The sequence below is a fragment of the Aethalodelphis obliquidens genome, unplaced genomic scaffold, assembly GCF_003676395.1.
Source record: "Aethalodelphis obliquidens isolate GAN/ISIS:26980383/991018 unplaced genomic scaffold, ASM367639v1 scaffold14, whole genome shotgun sequence".
NCBI classification, from domain to species: Eukaryota; Metazoa; Chordata; class Mammalia; order Artiodactyla; family Delphinidae; genus Aethalodelphis; species Aethalodelphis obliquidens.
This window is the reverse complement of record NW_020837958.1, coordinates 28,084,247-28,099,424: the sequence shown is the minus strand read 5'-3', so window position 1 is coordinate 28,099,424 and position 15,178 is coordinate 28,084,247. Positions and strand designations below refer to the sequence as shown.

At 49.7% G+C, this 15,178-nt stretch overlaps 1 protein-coding gene across 2 annotated transcripts in view; it reads right to left on the bottom strand.

Moving 5' to 3' along the window:
• Nucleotides 1-1,031: 1,031 nt before the first annotated feature.
• USH1C (USH1 protein network component harmonin) overlaps nt 1,032-15,178 on the bottom strand; it is a 52,534-nt gene continuing 38,387 nt past the window's right edge. Inside the window, exons 16-22 of one of the 2 annotated variants that reach the window (XM_027115268.1) lie at nt 9,345-9,386; nt 8,757-8,810; nt 8,323-8,422; nt 5,257-5,363; nt 4,628-4,723; nt 3,837-3,892; nt 1,186-1,479 (exon numbers count right to left, since the gene is read on the bottom strand). In XM_027115268.1, coding sequence (XP_026971069.1) covers nt 1,467-1,479; nt 3,837-3,892; nt 4,628-4,723; nt 5,257-5,363; nt 8,323-8,422; nt 8,757-8,810; nt 9,345-9,386 — 468 coding nt within the window. In that variant the 3' untranslated portion in view covers nt 1,186-1,466. Of the gene's footprint in view, nt 1,480-3,836; nt 3,893-4,627; nt 4,724-5,256; nt 5,364-8,322; nt 8,423-8,756; nt 8,811-9,344; nt 9,387-15,178 lie in introns of both variants that reach the window. The other variant, XM_027115269.1, reaches the window with a different exon arrangement.

Here is a 15,178-nt window from a genome sequence, read left to right as displayed (position 1 = left end):
CTCTACTGAGATCAGAAAGTCCAGCAGTTTCTCCCTCTCCCCTTCTTACTCTCTCTGCCCCTCCCATGGATCATACTTGCTGCCCACAGTCCCTGTTGCCTCAGCAGCCATGTCTGGTGGGATGTGTCCCCACCCCCCAGCCACAGCTGACTGGACCTGGGATTGGCCCCTTCCCCCAGGACCACCCACTCAGGTGAGTTGGTCCAATCAGATTCTGCCTCTGGAATGGGGAAATGGTGGTGGAGCTACAGCTGAAAGGTCATTTAGAATTAGGTAGAAGATTGTGATGGCTGTGTTTAAGGTGAGCTCTGAGGATGCTGGTGGCAGAGATAGGAAGCCTAAACAGAGAGAGCTGCTCCTCTGAGACACCTGAAATCAGAGTCACCATCCACTTCCACTTCTCAGGAGGCCTGGGAACCCCATCTCCTCATCTTGGATCCCCATGAGATGCCTATACCGACAGACCCCACGCTCTTCCTTGGAGCCAGCCTGAGAGCATCCCTGGGCCCTGTAACCAGGAGGGCTTTGACTTACTCCCTGCCAGCCCCTTGGAGTTACACTCTCCTGCCTCAAGCCCTTGCCTCCTTCCATGAGGTTTTTCTGGATGTAATTTCATGGATGGAGTGGACCTCCTGCAGCTCCCTTGCTTACATCCTATCTTGGTGACCTCAGGAAAAACAGCTGTAGCCGTGCTGTGAGAGAAACTGGGGCACCTCACACCCTGAGGTGACCCTCTGGGGCTCCAGCTGTCAGCTGCACTTTCTGAAACTGAGTAAAGTCCCTGCCACATGGACTTCATTTTTTGCTTCATGTCCTTCTGCTGAGAAGACACTGAATAGCCCAGCCTGTCTCCCGCTGCCCTAGCCCGCTGCTCCAAGGCAGCCCCTGGCTGTTTGATCACGTCCTTCATGTCAGTCCCAGATCCCAGCACTGGGATCTGTTTCTCACTCTTGAATAGGGGCCAAAACTTCACGATTTTGAATTTGACAGCCTTGAATCTGCTGCCCAAATCCACACTCACTCCCATAAGCTGGAAAAGAAGTCTGTTTATTTTATTAATGAGTTCAGAGTAAGATTGTGGCATCAATCTTAGCAGCAATGAGAGCAGGAGAGAGAGGAGAGGGATGGAGAGGGATAGACCCAAGAGTCAGGTCCTAGCAGAGTTCAAGGGAGAAGTCTCCCAGATTCACAAAGCCAGAGGAATGACAGGAGAGTCTAGATCGCAGGGGCCTCTTCAGAACGGCTAGCTGCTCCCTCCCTCCATGCTGGCCTTCAGAGGAGTGGCCCGAAGTGTTCCTATGCAGCCCTACTTCAGGGCCAGAGGGAGTCTGCAATCCCTGGGTGCTGGTGGGTTTCCAGGGTGCCTGCAGGCTGCGGTGGCTCAGCGGGCTCCAGGCATGGTGTCCAGGAGGGTGGGTCCGGAGCTCACTGGCTTCTCCGGGTGGGTTTGGTTTCTCCTCTGAACTTCAGAAGAAGGTCCTGTGGAGAAGCGGAACAAAGCAGGAGGGTGCAGGTCTTGTGGGTGCGCACCTTGCGCCGAGGGCAAGGCTGACGAAAGGGGGCATACCCTGCCCCTTGGAGGCACAAGGCCTTGCCGACCTCTGGATCCCCTCTTGGTGCAGAGGCCCCAAGCAGCTACACCCCAGCCATAGCCACGGCACACAGGAGGCCAGGGAGGGTGCAGAAGGGACACCTGGGATGAGGTAGGAGGGGACCAGAGGCAAAGGCACTGAGGTCCCTCACAGAGCAGATGACAAGTGACAGAAAACAAAGGGCCACTGAGGCCATCCCAGAAGCCACGGCCACAGTTGAGGCCAACCGTCCTGGGAGCATGAGGCCCTAATATTTTGAGAAACTTGTAACAGAAAAGTCAACAAGTCCAGGCTTGGGTCTGCCCCCGATGCTGCCAGCTCTGGGCTTTAGGCCACACCAAACCCCAGTTTCACGGCCACCTACCAGCTCTGTCCATGGGCACAGCCCTGTCACAGGGCAGGAAATACATCCCAAAGCTGGGCTCCACTGTGTCCCACAGATAGAGTCCAGAGTCAAGGGAGAGAGAAGGCACAGAGGACAGTTTGGTCTGAGTAGGGCTCAGTCACAGCAGGTCACAACAGGTCATGGACAACTCTGATAGGCCAACCCTGGTTCTTTGGACCAGCTTTAATTGCCTCTTAATTGCCCTGGCTCTGGCCAAGCATGGCGGCTTTGTGGAGGTCCCAGAGGGTGGGGCTGACAGGGAAGGGGCATCCCAGGCTGTGCTTCCTTTGGGTTCTCCCAGCCCATCATGCCTGGTTTGAGGCACTGCCTGTGCCCAACCGAGAATGGCGCTCACTGCTCTATCCTGCTCATTGGGGTGCTATGTGGGACCCAGGGCAGATCCCAAGGGCTGTGGTTAGTCAGGACACCCAGGTCCCAAGCATGCCGCACACTGAGCTCTGCTTGGCTTCCCTGAGCGGGAGGGCCTTTGAGTCCAAAAGAATTCCAGCGCCACCAATAGCAGGCCCAGGTGGTACTTCAGGGATGGTGAATCCCCAGACACCAGTCCCAAGAACCTGCCGACAGCGTGCGCAGCAGACAGCCACGACGTGCAGCGTGGACAGATGGGGCCCTGCAGCCCGCCTGCCTATTCATCATGTGGGTTGCCAGGCTCCAGCTGCAGGAGGAACCCGTGTCTAAGCATGGGAGCATTGTGTCCAAGGAGCTTTCAGACTGGCTAGGGGCTTTTGGCTGCAGAGGAGGGAAGAGAAGAGCTACATACACAGAGCGGAGCAGGAAACACAAAATAGGGCTTGGTTATTCCAGGCAGAGCTCCACCGGCCCTCTCCCTTCACTTGGCTCCTGCCTCAGGTCCTGCCTAGACGCTGGGTTCCAGAATTAGTTGCTACAAGACCTTGATTCCTCTAAGATGTACACAGGACTCAGCCTCTGCTGGGAGGGGGAGTGGGTAGGCACCGTCATGACAGGCAAGCACAGGGGTGGGGAGGTGATGTGATGAAGTGAGGGTGGGGGACAGTAAGAGGCACAGAGAGAGACAGGGGCAGAGACGGAAAGACAGAGAGAGAGAAAATGGATGCAGGGTGGCAAAGATGGAGAAGCAGGGACTCAGAGCCAGGGGTGGAGAGAGGCAAGAAAAGGAGAGGTAAGAGAAGAGGGAGAGAGATGAAGGGAAGAAGGATGCAGGGGAGAGGGATGGATGGGAGAGAGATTGACAGGAAGGAAGGGGGAGCAGGAGGGAGGGGAAGGACACAGAGAGAGAGAATGAGATAGAGAGACCCACACAGATACAGAGACAGGAATGAAACAGACATAGGGAGAGACAGACCATACAGGGAATTGCAGAGAAAGACAGAGACTGGGCCAAGGAAAGCCTGCAGGATGGGACCAAAGCCTATGGTCCTGGCTGCATGAAGGAAAGCAGCTATGTAGCAGGAAGACCCTCCAGAGAGCAAAAGACACAGAAGTCTTTAAACTAGCTGGTGATGGGGCAGGAGATGAAGTTCTGAGTGGGGAATCAGAAATCTGAGGCTTTGTCCCAACTTCACTGTTTACTTGGCCTGAGACCTTGAATCTCTCTGGGCTTCAGTTTTCCACATGGAAAGAAGCATCCGGACAAGACCGACTTGGAGGCGGCTCTGGCAATGCTTGAGGACAGTGACTTAGTTCTAGGCTTGCTCTCGCCTGGGAGCTTTCCAGGATCAATTACTACTAGACTTCGTGTGCTTGCGCCATTCCGTTAGGCTGGATGAGGACTGGGGCTGGGCTGGGGGAAAGTGGCCAAGATCCCGGAGGAGGAGGAGGGAGAGGAGGTAGGGGGCCAGGCACCTGCACACACTTACAGCTCATCGTCATACTCCTTGGGGGGACAGACGGCAACGACAAGGTCGATCCAGTCCTGTGGGGAGAAGCCATGTGACTCTGAGGCATGCCCAGCGATCAGTGGCATGTCCGCCCCTGACACTCCATTCCCATGCCCGGGCACCATGGCCCAGGATCAGCCGGCTGGGGCCTTCTTCCCATTGGGGGTGGCGGGTGGGCCCATGTGGGGCTGGAGGTCCTCCTGGTGGGGAAGGACCTCACTGTGCAATCCCATGGTCTGGGGAAGCTTCCAGACTCTGAGGTTTCAGAACCATAGAAGCCAGGGTTGCCAGGTCCTTGAATGACACCAAGTTCCCAAATGCTGATCTGCAGAGCCTGGCCAGGCATCAACCTCAGAATCACTTGGGGAATTGCTTAAAATTCTAGATTCATGGACTTGGTGCCTGGAAATCAGAGGTTAGGTCCTGGGAAACGGCATTTTTAACGAAGTCCCTAGGTCATTCTGATGCACAGCCAATTGGGGAACTTCAGGCCTAGCTTTCTGCTCCTAACATTTGAATCCCCTCAATGGCATCACTGCCAGCCTTAGCTTATCCATCATTGTGCATCCTTGGCTTGGGTGTATCCAATAAAAATTTTGTGAAATATCACTAGGCCCCTCTACCATGCAATAGCTCCTAACATTGAACGGAAATCTCTCCTCAGGACCTCCCTCCATCCAATCCAATTCTGCCCTCAAGATCACAGAAAACTTTCGCTCCCTCTACCCTAATGTAGCACTTGAGATAGTTAAAGACAGTCATCATGTTACCCGTGAGTCTTCTCTTCTCCACATCCCTTCATGTGGGTCCCAGGCCCATCCGGTCAGCGTCCTCGGCACTGAACTTAATACCTCAGACTCGGCTGCCTGCATACAGTTGCACAGGTTGTGCATTGCACAACATGGGCAAGCACCATTCACACTGTAGCCTGTAGGAGGGCACCCCTCGGATTGTGCAGTGCACAGCCAGGGAGACCTTATGTGGTGGCCCTGACCCAGGTGGGTGTCTAATGAGCCAGAGCAAACAACCACCAGCCCCTCCTCCATTTTGGGCCCTCTATTTCTATTAATGCTTTCAAGCACTCTCTTGATTCCTGTTTGGTGTGTACTTAGAGAAGACCTTAAGAGTTTTTCTTGGGTGGGTTGCCACATCTGGTCTTCTGGAGTCTATCTGTGCCACTTGTTTTTTTGGATTCAAGGTTGGAAACTGACTTTCTGAATTCTATCTTGTCAGATTAAGACCACTGGCTGGATAGGGTATGTGAGTGTCACCCAAGAGTTACCTGGACCTTGGATATCGGCCCTGGGATGGGGCACCCTGACTGTAAGGCCTGGTTGCAGAGGCCAGGGTTTGAGGCAGGCAGGCGAGGGAGGGATAAAGGGAGGGGGATTGTTCTTACCCCCTGATTCCAGGCCTTCTGCAGGGCAGCCTCAGCCTCAGCCAGGGTGTAGTCCGTCACGATCTTGCCATTGATGGCCATGACCTCATCCCCTTTCACAATGCCACCTGCAGGAAGATAAGGCTGACTGACCAACTGGGCTGTACACGGAAAACGGGGAGTGACTGTAGGGCTGCAGAAGGGGCCTGACTTGGATTCTGAAAGCTCATATGGGCTCAGAAAGCACAAGGGAAACAATCGACCAGGTTGCTCAAGGGGCACTTCCTTCCCACCCCAACCACACACCCTCACCCCAGCTCAGTAGAATCGGGACACCAGTGATGAATTATTGCCACCCCAGCTTTTGTATGGGCCTCTGATTGCAGAGGGAAGCAGACCTGCATTTCCAGGGAGGTTACCAGAAACACAAGCTAGTTCTATGAGCCGTCGTCCCTCTCTGTGCTCTAGCCGTGCTGGTCGGCTTTAGGTCCCTGAGCAGACTGAGCTCTTTCCTGCCTCAGCGCTTTCACATGCTGTCCCATCTGGTGCACCTGCCCTCGCTCTTTCCCTCTTCTTCCAAGTCTGAGATAAAACTCTGAGAGGACTTCTCTGACTGCCCACTCAATCTCAAGAACTTTCCTGTTATTCTATTAAAGTATCCTGTTTTTTTTCTGCACAGCATTTTTCACAATTTGTAACCATATAATCTATTTATTGACTGGTGGTCCCTCCTACCAGACTGTCAGCTCCATAAGGGCAGGGATTGTCTTTTTAGTTCACCACTATATCTCCAGCACTTAACAAAATACCTAGCACAAAATAGGAATTCAATAGATATTTCTTGAATAAATGAGTGATGAGTGATGTTGAAGGTGCTCCTGGATAAGCGGACCTGTGATCTAATAAGTAGTTTGAGAAAAGCTGACGTTATAAGCTTAAACAGAGCTACTCACTGCAGGACTTGTCAGAACCTTGAATATGCTAATATGCCTTGTGGCTCTCTGAGAAGTAGATCTAACACACATCTTCAACTTCAGAACCCTTTCTTCTTTTTTTTTTTTTTTTGGAGCAATTTCTCCCAGTTCTGGTGTCCACAGAACGTTCTGTGCTATGCTGAAATAGTTTACTCAGGAGCCTTGCAGGCATGAAGGTCCACAGGATTATGATGTGTGTTGCTGAAGATGGTGGCTAGGGTGGCTTAAAACACATGTGCTTAGGGAGGGTGGGAGGGAGGGAGACGAAAGAGGGAAGAGATATGGGAACATATGTATATGTATAGCTGATTCACTTTGTTATGGAGCAGAAACTAACACACCATTGTAAAGCAATTGTACCCCAATAAAGATGTTAAAAAAAAAAAAACAAAAAAAAACACATGTGCTCCTGGAGAACTTTCACCAGCTGCTTGTATGTCCAAAGTAGTGTGGAACCGAACTGTAGACAGCAGTTTCCTCTGGACAGTGGGCCTGGGGAGAGGTAGCTTCCTCATTTTCACTTTGTACAAACCCAAGATGCAGCCTCAGGGCCAATAAGGCAGTGGTTGGGCTGGGGCTTTGTAAGGTGGGGAGGGCCCAGGAAGCCACCCGTCCATCCTGGTCCTCTTTCCCTGCTAGACATGGCAGATAGGTGGGGCCAGCATCAGCCCTTCCCTCAGCTGGCACAAGAAATGAGGACAGAGGTGGAGCGCACTGGCCAGGTGGGCAGCGGTGGGCCATGGCAGCTGCCTAGCTGAGCAGGCCCCCCTTCTACGGCGGAAATGAAGGCTCAAGTGTGGCTGTGAGGAGCCGAGGTCACCAAGGCCCGGGGTGGCAGAGCTGGACTCGCCCTAGCAACCCACAGAAGCCTGGCTGCCAGTGTGCCCAGGTGACTGGCATCACTCCACCTCCTGCCTCAGGCCCACACCCACCCTCCATTCTACCACCTTGGCTTGTGGGAGAGACTCCAGCCTAGCGCTGCAGAGAAGGGATCTGACTCTGGGATTCCCTGCTCTGGCCTGCAAAGGTGAGGGGCTCCTCCTTCAAGGGCACCTATTCCTCCACAAAGGACTCAGGAGTACTGAAAAGCTGCCCAGACTTGGAAGAAGGAATCACTAACGGTGGAGTTTCAGACAGTGTCAGGTGAATGGGTTGATCGTTTGAGGCACAAGTCTGTGCTGGGTCCACAAAGGCTTCACTCATCAGCAGGGGTGTTTTTGTTGGTAAGGGGATCAAAGCCAAGCAAGAAGATCATGCCACAGGAGAGACACAGGGTGGGAGGGGGCAGGGCTGCAGAAGGTCCCAAGCAGGGGTGGCACTGGTGCTGGGCAGTAAAGCGAAGGACCAAGCTGCTTGGGTTCAAGCCCTGCCTCCATCCCTTACTGGCTGTGGGTCCTGAACAAGTATTATACTTAACCTTTCTGTGCCTCAGTTTCCTAAGATGGGAAATGAGAGTACTAACGGTATCTATTGTAAGAATTAAATGAGTTAATACACATGATTACTCAGACACAGGTAATGTGCAGGTACTTAGAATAACATCTGGCACGAGGTTAGTTCTTGACAGATGTTGCCTCTTATCATTATGAAAAGGACGGGTAACGTTTTGATGGTTTCTCTCTGCCTTTACTTGTGCTGTCCTCTCTGCCTGGAAAGCCCTTTCCCTCCTTTGCAAGGCTAGCATCAACTTATCTTTAAAGGCTCAGCTCAGTATCACCCTTGTAGGGAGCCCTCCCAGCAGCCCTGTTTCCCTTGATAGGTTAGGGCCCTCAGAGTTCCCACAGCATCCCTCCACCCTCTCAGTCCTCTGCCAGCCCACAGCAGACCACACTGTTATCGTCAGCACCTGGCAATTCTGAGGATGTTTTCACCACTAGATGGGGAGCCCCCGGAGGGCAAAGTGGTGTCTGGTTTGCCGTGTGCCTGCAGATCCTGGCACTGTCATATGCCTGCAGGTAACATGTGGGACTGATGCATGAGTGGGCGGACCCAGGTGGGGGGCATTCCTCAGAATGGTCAGCCCACTCCCAGAAGGCTGCTCTTTGCTTTCCTGGAGGATCCTGTATAACCATAGCACCATCCCCAAACTGGGGCTTGGCTGGTTCCCACTCACCGTGCCGCTCAGCGGCTCCGCCCTCGTAAACAGCTGAGACGACCACCTTCCCGATCGGGGAGTCCACACCGCCTTCCAGGGCCAGGTCTAAGGCTCCCTCCTGGTCAGAAGAAAACAGGCCTTTGGAGCCAAGCAGACAACAGGTTGTGGGCACCTGGGCGCCCAGGAGCCTCTTGTCGGGGCCACAGACAGGGCGGGAGAAGCCATGGGGCAATGGCAGTGCCGTCAGGGAGGAAATGGGGCATGGATGCCAAGCGGGGCCTGGGGGTGTGGTCTTACAATAGCAAGGGGTGTTCCTAAGGGGAAAGAGGAGAGTGGGAATCTGAGGGGTCCTCCAGGAGTCACCTTGAAAGTAGGAGAAACAAGGGACCAAGATGGGAGGGGGCAGGGACAAAGAAGCGTGGTCCCCGCCTGAGCTCCATGTGCCCGGGTACCTTCTTAATGCGCAGGAGCCGGACATCCTTTCCTACGATCTGCTCCGGGGTGAACTAGAGGGAAAAGACAGCGGGGATGAAGGATGCCTGCCTGAAGGATGCAGGTGGGGGCAGGGGTGGGAGGGAAAGCCAGGCACCTGTGGGACATTGGGCCCCACAGAACACACGGTCAAGGGGAACTTGCACAGCCTCATCCCCATCAGTCTTCAGCTGGAGGTCCCAGGCCCCATGGGGGCCCCATGGACACACACACACAGAGATCGTTTTTCCCTGGGATTGTGAGGGCTGGGCGAGAGCATGCCTTGTAAGTACACAGCACAGTGTCTGGTATGTAGTTAGTGCTCAGCAAGTGTAACTGTTGTTGCAAACCACCCCCCCCCCCACACACACACACTCGAGTTCACAATGGAATGCTGTTTGAAAGGAGCCTACAAGGGAAGAGCAGCTGGGGCCTCCTTGGGGCTGTTCACACGCCCTGCCTCATCCCCAGGGCCCTCAGAACCCACAGTGCACCCGCACCAAACACACCGTAATCCCCCACCCCCCACTCCCGGGGTTACTCCCCAGGGGAGGAGAGCTATCTCTCACCATGGAGTAGGGGTCAAAGCCTTCCTCGTATTTCCGGAAATCCTGGAAGCAAAGGGAGGGTGTTAGGGCTTCAGAGCAGAGGCCCTTGAGAGTCACTGCAGGAAAGAAGCTTAGGGCGGAGGAAGACGGTGAATGGCTAGGAGGTAGGGGAGAGAGTGGTGAGGTGAGGGGGCAGTTGTGGACTGCATGGGGGATTCGGGGGGGGAGGCTGGCAGCCCTGACACCCAGAGCACCCCTGCTCGGGAGAAGCGGGAAGCTACGGGAAGCATTTGAAGGACCCTGGCCCTGGATCCTGCACTGTTCCAGAGGGGTGGGCATCTGTGGCTGGCAGGGGCATCTGCTGACATCTAGGTGGTCTGGGCAGCCTTGCTGAAGGTCTCATTGCCCACAGCTTCAGGTCTTTTAGGCCCTTTCTCAGCTCCTCCAAGTGCCCACCTGAGGCCAGGTCCAGGCTTTGGGGGTGAAGCCCAGCTTTTCTCCACCCAGTGCTCTGATCCCCAAAGAAGGACAATACTGCTCAAGAGACTCCCTGGGGAAACCAGTCACAACATAATGGGCATGGGGAAGGGACATCAGGCACCCAGAGGCAAAGGACGGCTGTCTGTGCTTGCCCAGCGCCTGCACTGTTCTTAATGTAATGCTTATCTAGAAGGTAAGGCTCCCCCCAGAACCTAGCCAGGGGAGGAGGAGGGGGACGCTCAGCTCTGGGGACCTGGCTTGGTGGGAGCTGTGGGAACAATATCCCTAATAATATGCCCTTCTCACCAAGCGAGGTGCTGAGAAGGGAGAAGGGGGAGCAGAGTCGGAAAAGCACTGTCTTCCCAGGAGTCACACACAGAGAGCAGGAGCCTGGGGTCCATGGATTGAGGGGCCAGGCATGCTAAGCCTGAGGGCAGCAAAGCCTCAGTTAGTCCCCACGGGAAGGTGGGAGCAAAGGGGAAGCCCTGTGACAGGTGCCCATGCAGCCTCGCTGGACTGAGTGGAGTCACCCGCCAGCACCAGTCACCTGGGCCACACCAAGTGTCCCCTGGGGCCTGTGGTTGGCATCACGGGGAGGTCACAGCCTCCTCTGTGCCCAGCATGCAGCAACCAAGCTCTGGGCTCAAGATGGGGGCCAGATATCCGCAGATGGATCCCCGGGCATCTGCCTGCCCTGCCTCCTCACTCGCCTTCATCTCCCGGGCTCAACCCCGAAAAGCCTGGGGGTCTCCAGCCTGGCCCAGCTCTGAGGCCACCCCAGGTTGGTGTGTGGGTGTCAGGGCAGCAGACAGAGGAAGGGTTGCAGCAAATCCACGGGCAAGGGGAGTCGTTAGGCAGGATGTGGAGTCAATTCTCTTTCACGGAGAGAACCCTGCCTACCCCTGGCTGTATCTTCTGGAAAAGTGAGCAGGGCTGGCTATGGGCCTCCCTCTCTCCTTCCCTCTGAGAATCTGCTCTCAGCGACAGGCCGGATGGCAAGGACTTGTGTCTTATGTGAATTTAGATTAGAGACCTATAAGCCGCTATCGTGGGTCGGCCCTTGAAGAGGGAGTCCAGCCCTTCGTCCAACAGATGGAGACACTGGGACCCAGAGAGGTGACGTTCATGCTCAAGTCACCCCGTCAGTGGGCAGTGAGGTGAAGGTCTGACTCCCAGTCTGGGCCCTTGGATTCCTCACCTTCCTGCCTCTCTCTCCTCGAGACCTATTTGTGCCTTGAATAACCAAACCCTTAAATGTCTATTTCATCCTGAGAGGCAGGATGGCATAGGACTTAGGAGCCCAACTATGGAGGCTGACCTCCTGGGTCAAATTCAAAGCCAGGGTCTGACACTAGCTGTGCCATCAAGGGCATGATTCCTAATCTCTCCGCATTGTTTTCTCATCTATAAAATGGGGGTGATAAAAGCACTTCCCTCCTAGGTTCTGGTAAAGATGAAAAGAATTAAAGTACATAAAGTATTTAGAAACAGTGCTTGAGTGTCATGATATACTTAAAGTGATGAAACGGAAGAACCTACAACCAAGATTACTCTACCCAGCGAGGATCTCATTCAGATTTGATGGAGGAATCAAAAGCTTTACAGACAAGCAAAAGCTAAGAGAATTCACCACCACAAACCAGTTCTACAACAAATGCTAAAGGAACTTCTCTAAGTGGGAAACACAAGAGAAGAAAAGGACCTACAAAAACAAACCCAAAACAATTAAGAAAATGGTCATAGGAACATACATATAAATAATTACCTTAAACATGAATGGATTAAATGCTCCAACCAAAAGACATAGACTGGCTGAATGGATACAAAAACAAGACCCATATATATGCTGTCTACAAGAGACCCACTTCAGACCTAGGGACACATACAGACTGAAAGTGAGGGGTTAGAAAAAGATATTCCATGCAACTGGAAATCAAAAGAAAGCTGGAGTAGCAACACTCATATCAGATAAAATAGACTTTAAAATAAAGAATGTTATAAGAGACAAGGAAGGACACTATATAATGATCAAGGGACCAATCCAAGAAGAAGATATAACAATTATAAATATATATGCACCCAACATAGGAGCACGTCAATACATAAGGCAACTGCTAACAGCTCTAAAAGAGGAAATTGACAGTAACACAATAATAGTGGGGGACTATAACACCTCACTTACACCAATGGACAGATCATCCAAAATGAAAATAAATAAGGAAACAGAAGCTTTAAATGACACAACAGACCAGATAGATTTAATTGATATTTATAGGACATTCCATCCAAAAACAGCAGATTACACTTTCTTCTCAAGTCCACACGGAACACTCTCCAGGACTGATCACATCTTGAGTCACAAATCAAGCCTCAGTAAATTTAAGAAAATTGAAATCATATCAAGCATCTTTTCTGGCCACAATGCTCTGGGATTAGAAATGAATTACAGGGGAAAAAAGGTAAAAAACACAAATACATGGAGGCTAAACAGTACGTTACTAAATAACCAAGAGATCACTGAAGAAATCAAAGAGGAAATCAAAAAATACCTAGAGACAAATGACAATGAAAACACGATGATCCAACACCTATGCGATGCAGCAAAAGCAGTTCTAAGAGGGAAGTTTATAGCTATACAAGCCTACCTCAAGAAACAAGAAAAATCTCAAATAAACAACCTAACCTTACACCTAAAGGAACTAGAGAAAGAAGAACAAACAAAACCCAAAGTTAGCAGAAGGAAAGAAATAAAGATCAGAGCAGAAATAAATGAAATAGAAACAAAGAAAACAATAGCAAAGAGCAATAAAACTAAAAGCTGGTTCTTTGAAAAGATAAACAAAATTGATAAACCATTAGCCAGACTCATCAAGAAAAAGAGGGAGAGGACTCAAATCAATAAAATTAGAAATGAAAAAGGAGAAGTTACAACAGACACCGCAGAAATACAAAGCATCCTAAGAGACTACTACAAGCAACTCTATGCCAACAAAATGGACAACCTGGAAGAAATGGACAAATTCTTAGAAAGGTATAACCTTCCAAGACTGAGCCAGGAAGAAATTGAAAACATGAACAGACCAATCACAAGTAATGAAATTGAAACTGTGGTTAAAAATCTTCCAACAAACAAAAGTCCAGGACCAGATGGCTTCACAGGTGAATTCTATCAAACATTTAGAGAAGAGCTAACACCCATCCTTCTCAAACTCTTCCAAAAAACTGCAGAGGAAGGAACACTCCCAAACTCATTCTATGAGGCCACCATCACCCTGACAACCACAACCAGACAAAGATATTATAAAAAAAGAAAATTACAGACCACTATCACTGATGAATATAGATGCAAAAATCCTCAACAAAAAACTAGCAAACAGAATCCAACAACACATTAAAAGGATCATACACCGTGATCAAGGGGAGTTTATCCCAGGGATGCAAGGATTCTTCAATATACACAAATCAATCAATATGATAAAACATATTAACAAATTGAAGAATAAAAACCATATGATCATCTCAATAGATGCAGAAAAAGCTTTTGACAAAATTCAACACCCATTTATGATAAAAACTCTCCAGAAAGTGGGCACAGAGGGAAACTACCTCAACATAATAAAGGCCATATATGACAAACCCACAGCAAACATCATTCTCAATGGTGAAAAACTGAAAGCATGTCCTCTAAGATCAGGAACAAGAGAAGGACGTCCACTCTCACCACTATTATTCAACATAGTTTTGGAAGTCCTAGCCATGGCAATCAGAGAAGAAAAAGAAATACAAATTGGAAAAGAAGAAGTAAAACTGTCACTGTTTGCAGATGACATGATACTATACATAGAGAATCCTAAAAATGCCACCAGAAAACTACTAGAGCTAATCAATGAATTTGGTAAAGTTGCAGGATACAAAATGAATGCACAGAAATCTCTTGCATTCCTATACACTAATGATGAAAAATCTGAAAGGGAAATTAAGGAAACACTCCCATTTACCATTGCAACAAAAAGAATAAAATACCTAGGAAGAAACCTACCTCGGGAGACAAAAGACCTGCATGCAGAAAACTATAATAAGACACTGATGAAAGTAAAGATGATACCAGCAGATGGAGAGATATACCATGTTCTTGGATTGGAAGAATCAATATTGTGAAAATGACTATACGATCCAAAGCAATCTACAGATTCAATGCAATCCTTATCAAATTACCAATGGAATTTTTTACAGAACTAGAACAAAAAATCTTAAAATTTGTATGAAGACACAGAAGACCCAGAATAGCCAAAGCAGTCTTGAGGGAAAAAAACTGAGCGTAGGAATCAGACTCCCTGACTTCAGACTATACTACAAAGCTACAGTAATCAAGACAATATGGTACTGGCGCAAAAACAGAAACATAGATCAATGGAAAAAGACAGAAAGCCCAGAGATAAACCCACGCACCTATGGTCAACTAATCTATGACACAGGAGGCAAGGATATACAATGGAGAAAAGACAGTCTCTTAATAAGTAGTACTGGGAAAACTGGATAGCTACATGTAAAAGAATGAAATTAGAACATTCCCTAACACCATACACAAAAATAAACTCAAAATGGATTAAGGACCTAAATGTAAGACCAGAAACTATCAAACTCTTAGAGGAAAACATCGGAAGAACACCCTTTGACATAAATCACAGCAAGATCTTTTTTGATCCACCTCCTAGAGTAATGGAAATAAAACCAAAAATAAACAAATGGGACCTAATGAAACTTAAAAGCTTTTGCACAGCAAAGGAAACCATAAACAAGATGAAAAGACAACCCTCAGAATGGGAGAAAATATTTGCAAGCGAATCAACAGACAAAGGATTAATCTCCAAAATACATAAACAGCTCATGCAGCTCAATATTAAAGAAACAAACAACCCAATCTAAAAATGGGCAGAACACCTAAATAGACATTTCTCCAAAGAAGATATACAGATGGCCAAAAAGCACATGAATAGCTGCTCAACATCACTAATTATTAGAGAAATACAAATCAAAATGACAATGAGGTATCACCTCACACCAGTTAGAATGGGCATCATCAGAAAATCTATAAACAACAAATGCTGGAGAGGATATGGAGAAAAGGGAACCCTCTTGCACTGTTGGTGGGAATGTAAATTAATACAGCCCCTATGGAGAACAGTATGGAGGTTCCTTAAAAAACTAAAAATAGAATTACCATATGATCCAGCAATCCCACTACTGGTCATATACCCGGAGAAAACCATAATTCAAAAAGACACATGCACTCCAATGTTCACTGCAGCACTATTTACAGTAGCCAGGTCATGGAAGCAATCTAAATGCCCATCGACAGAGGAATGGATAAAGAA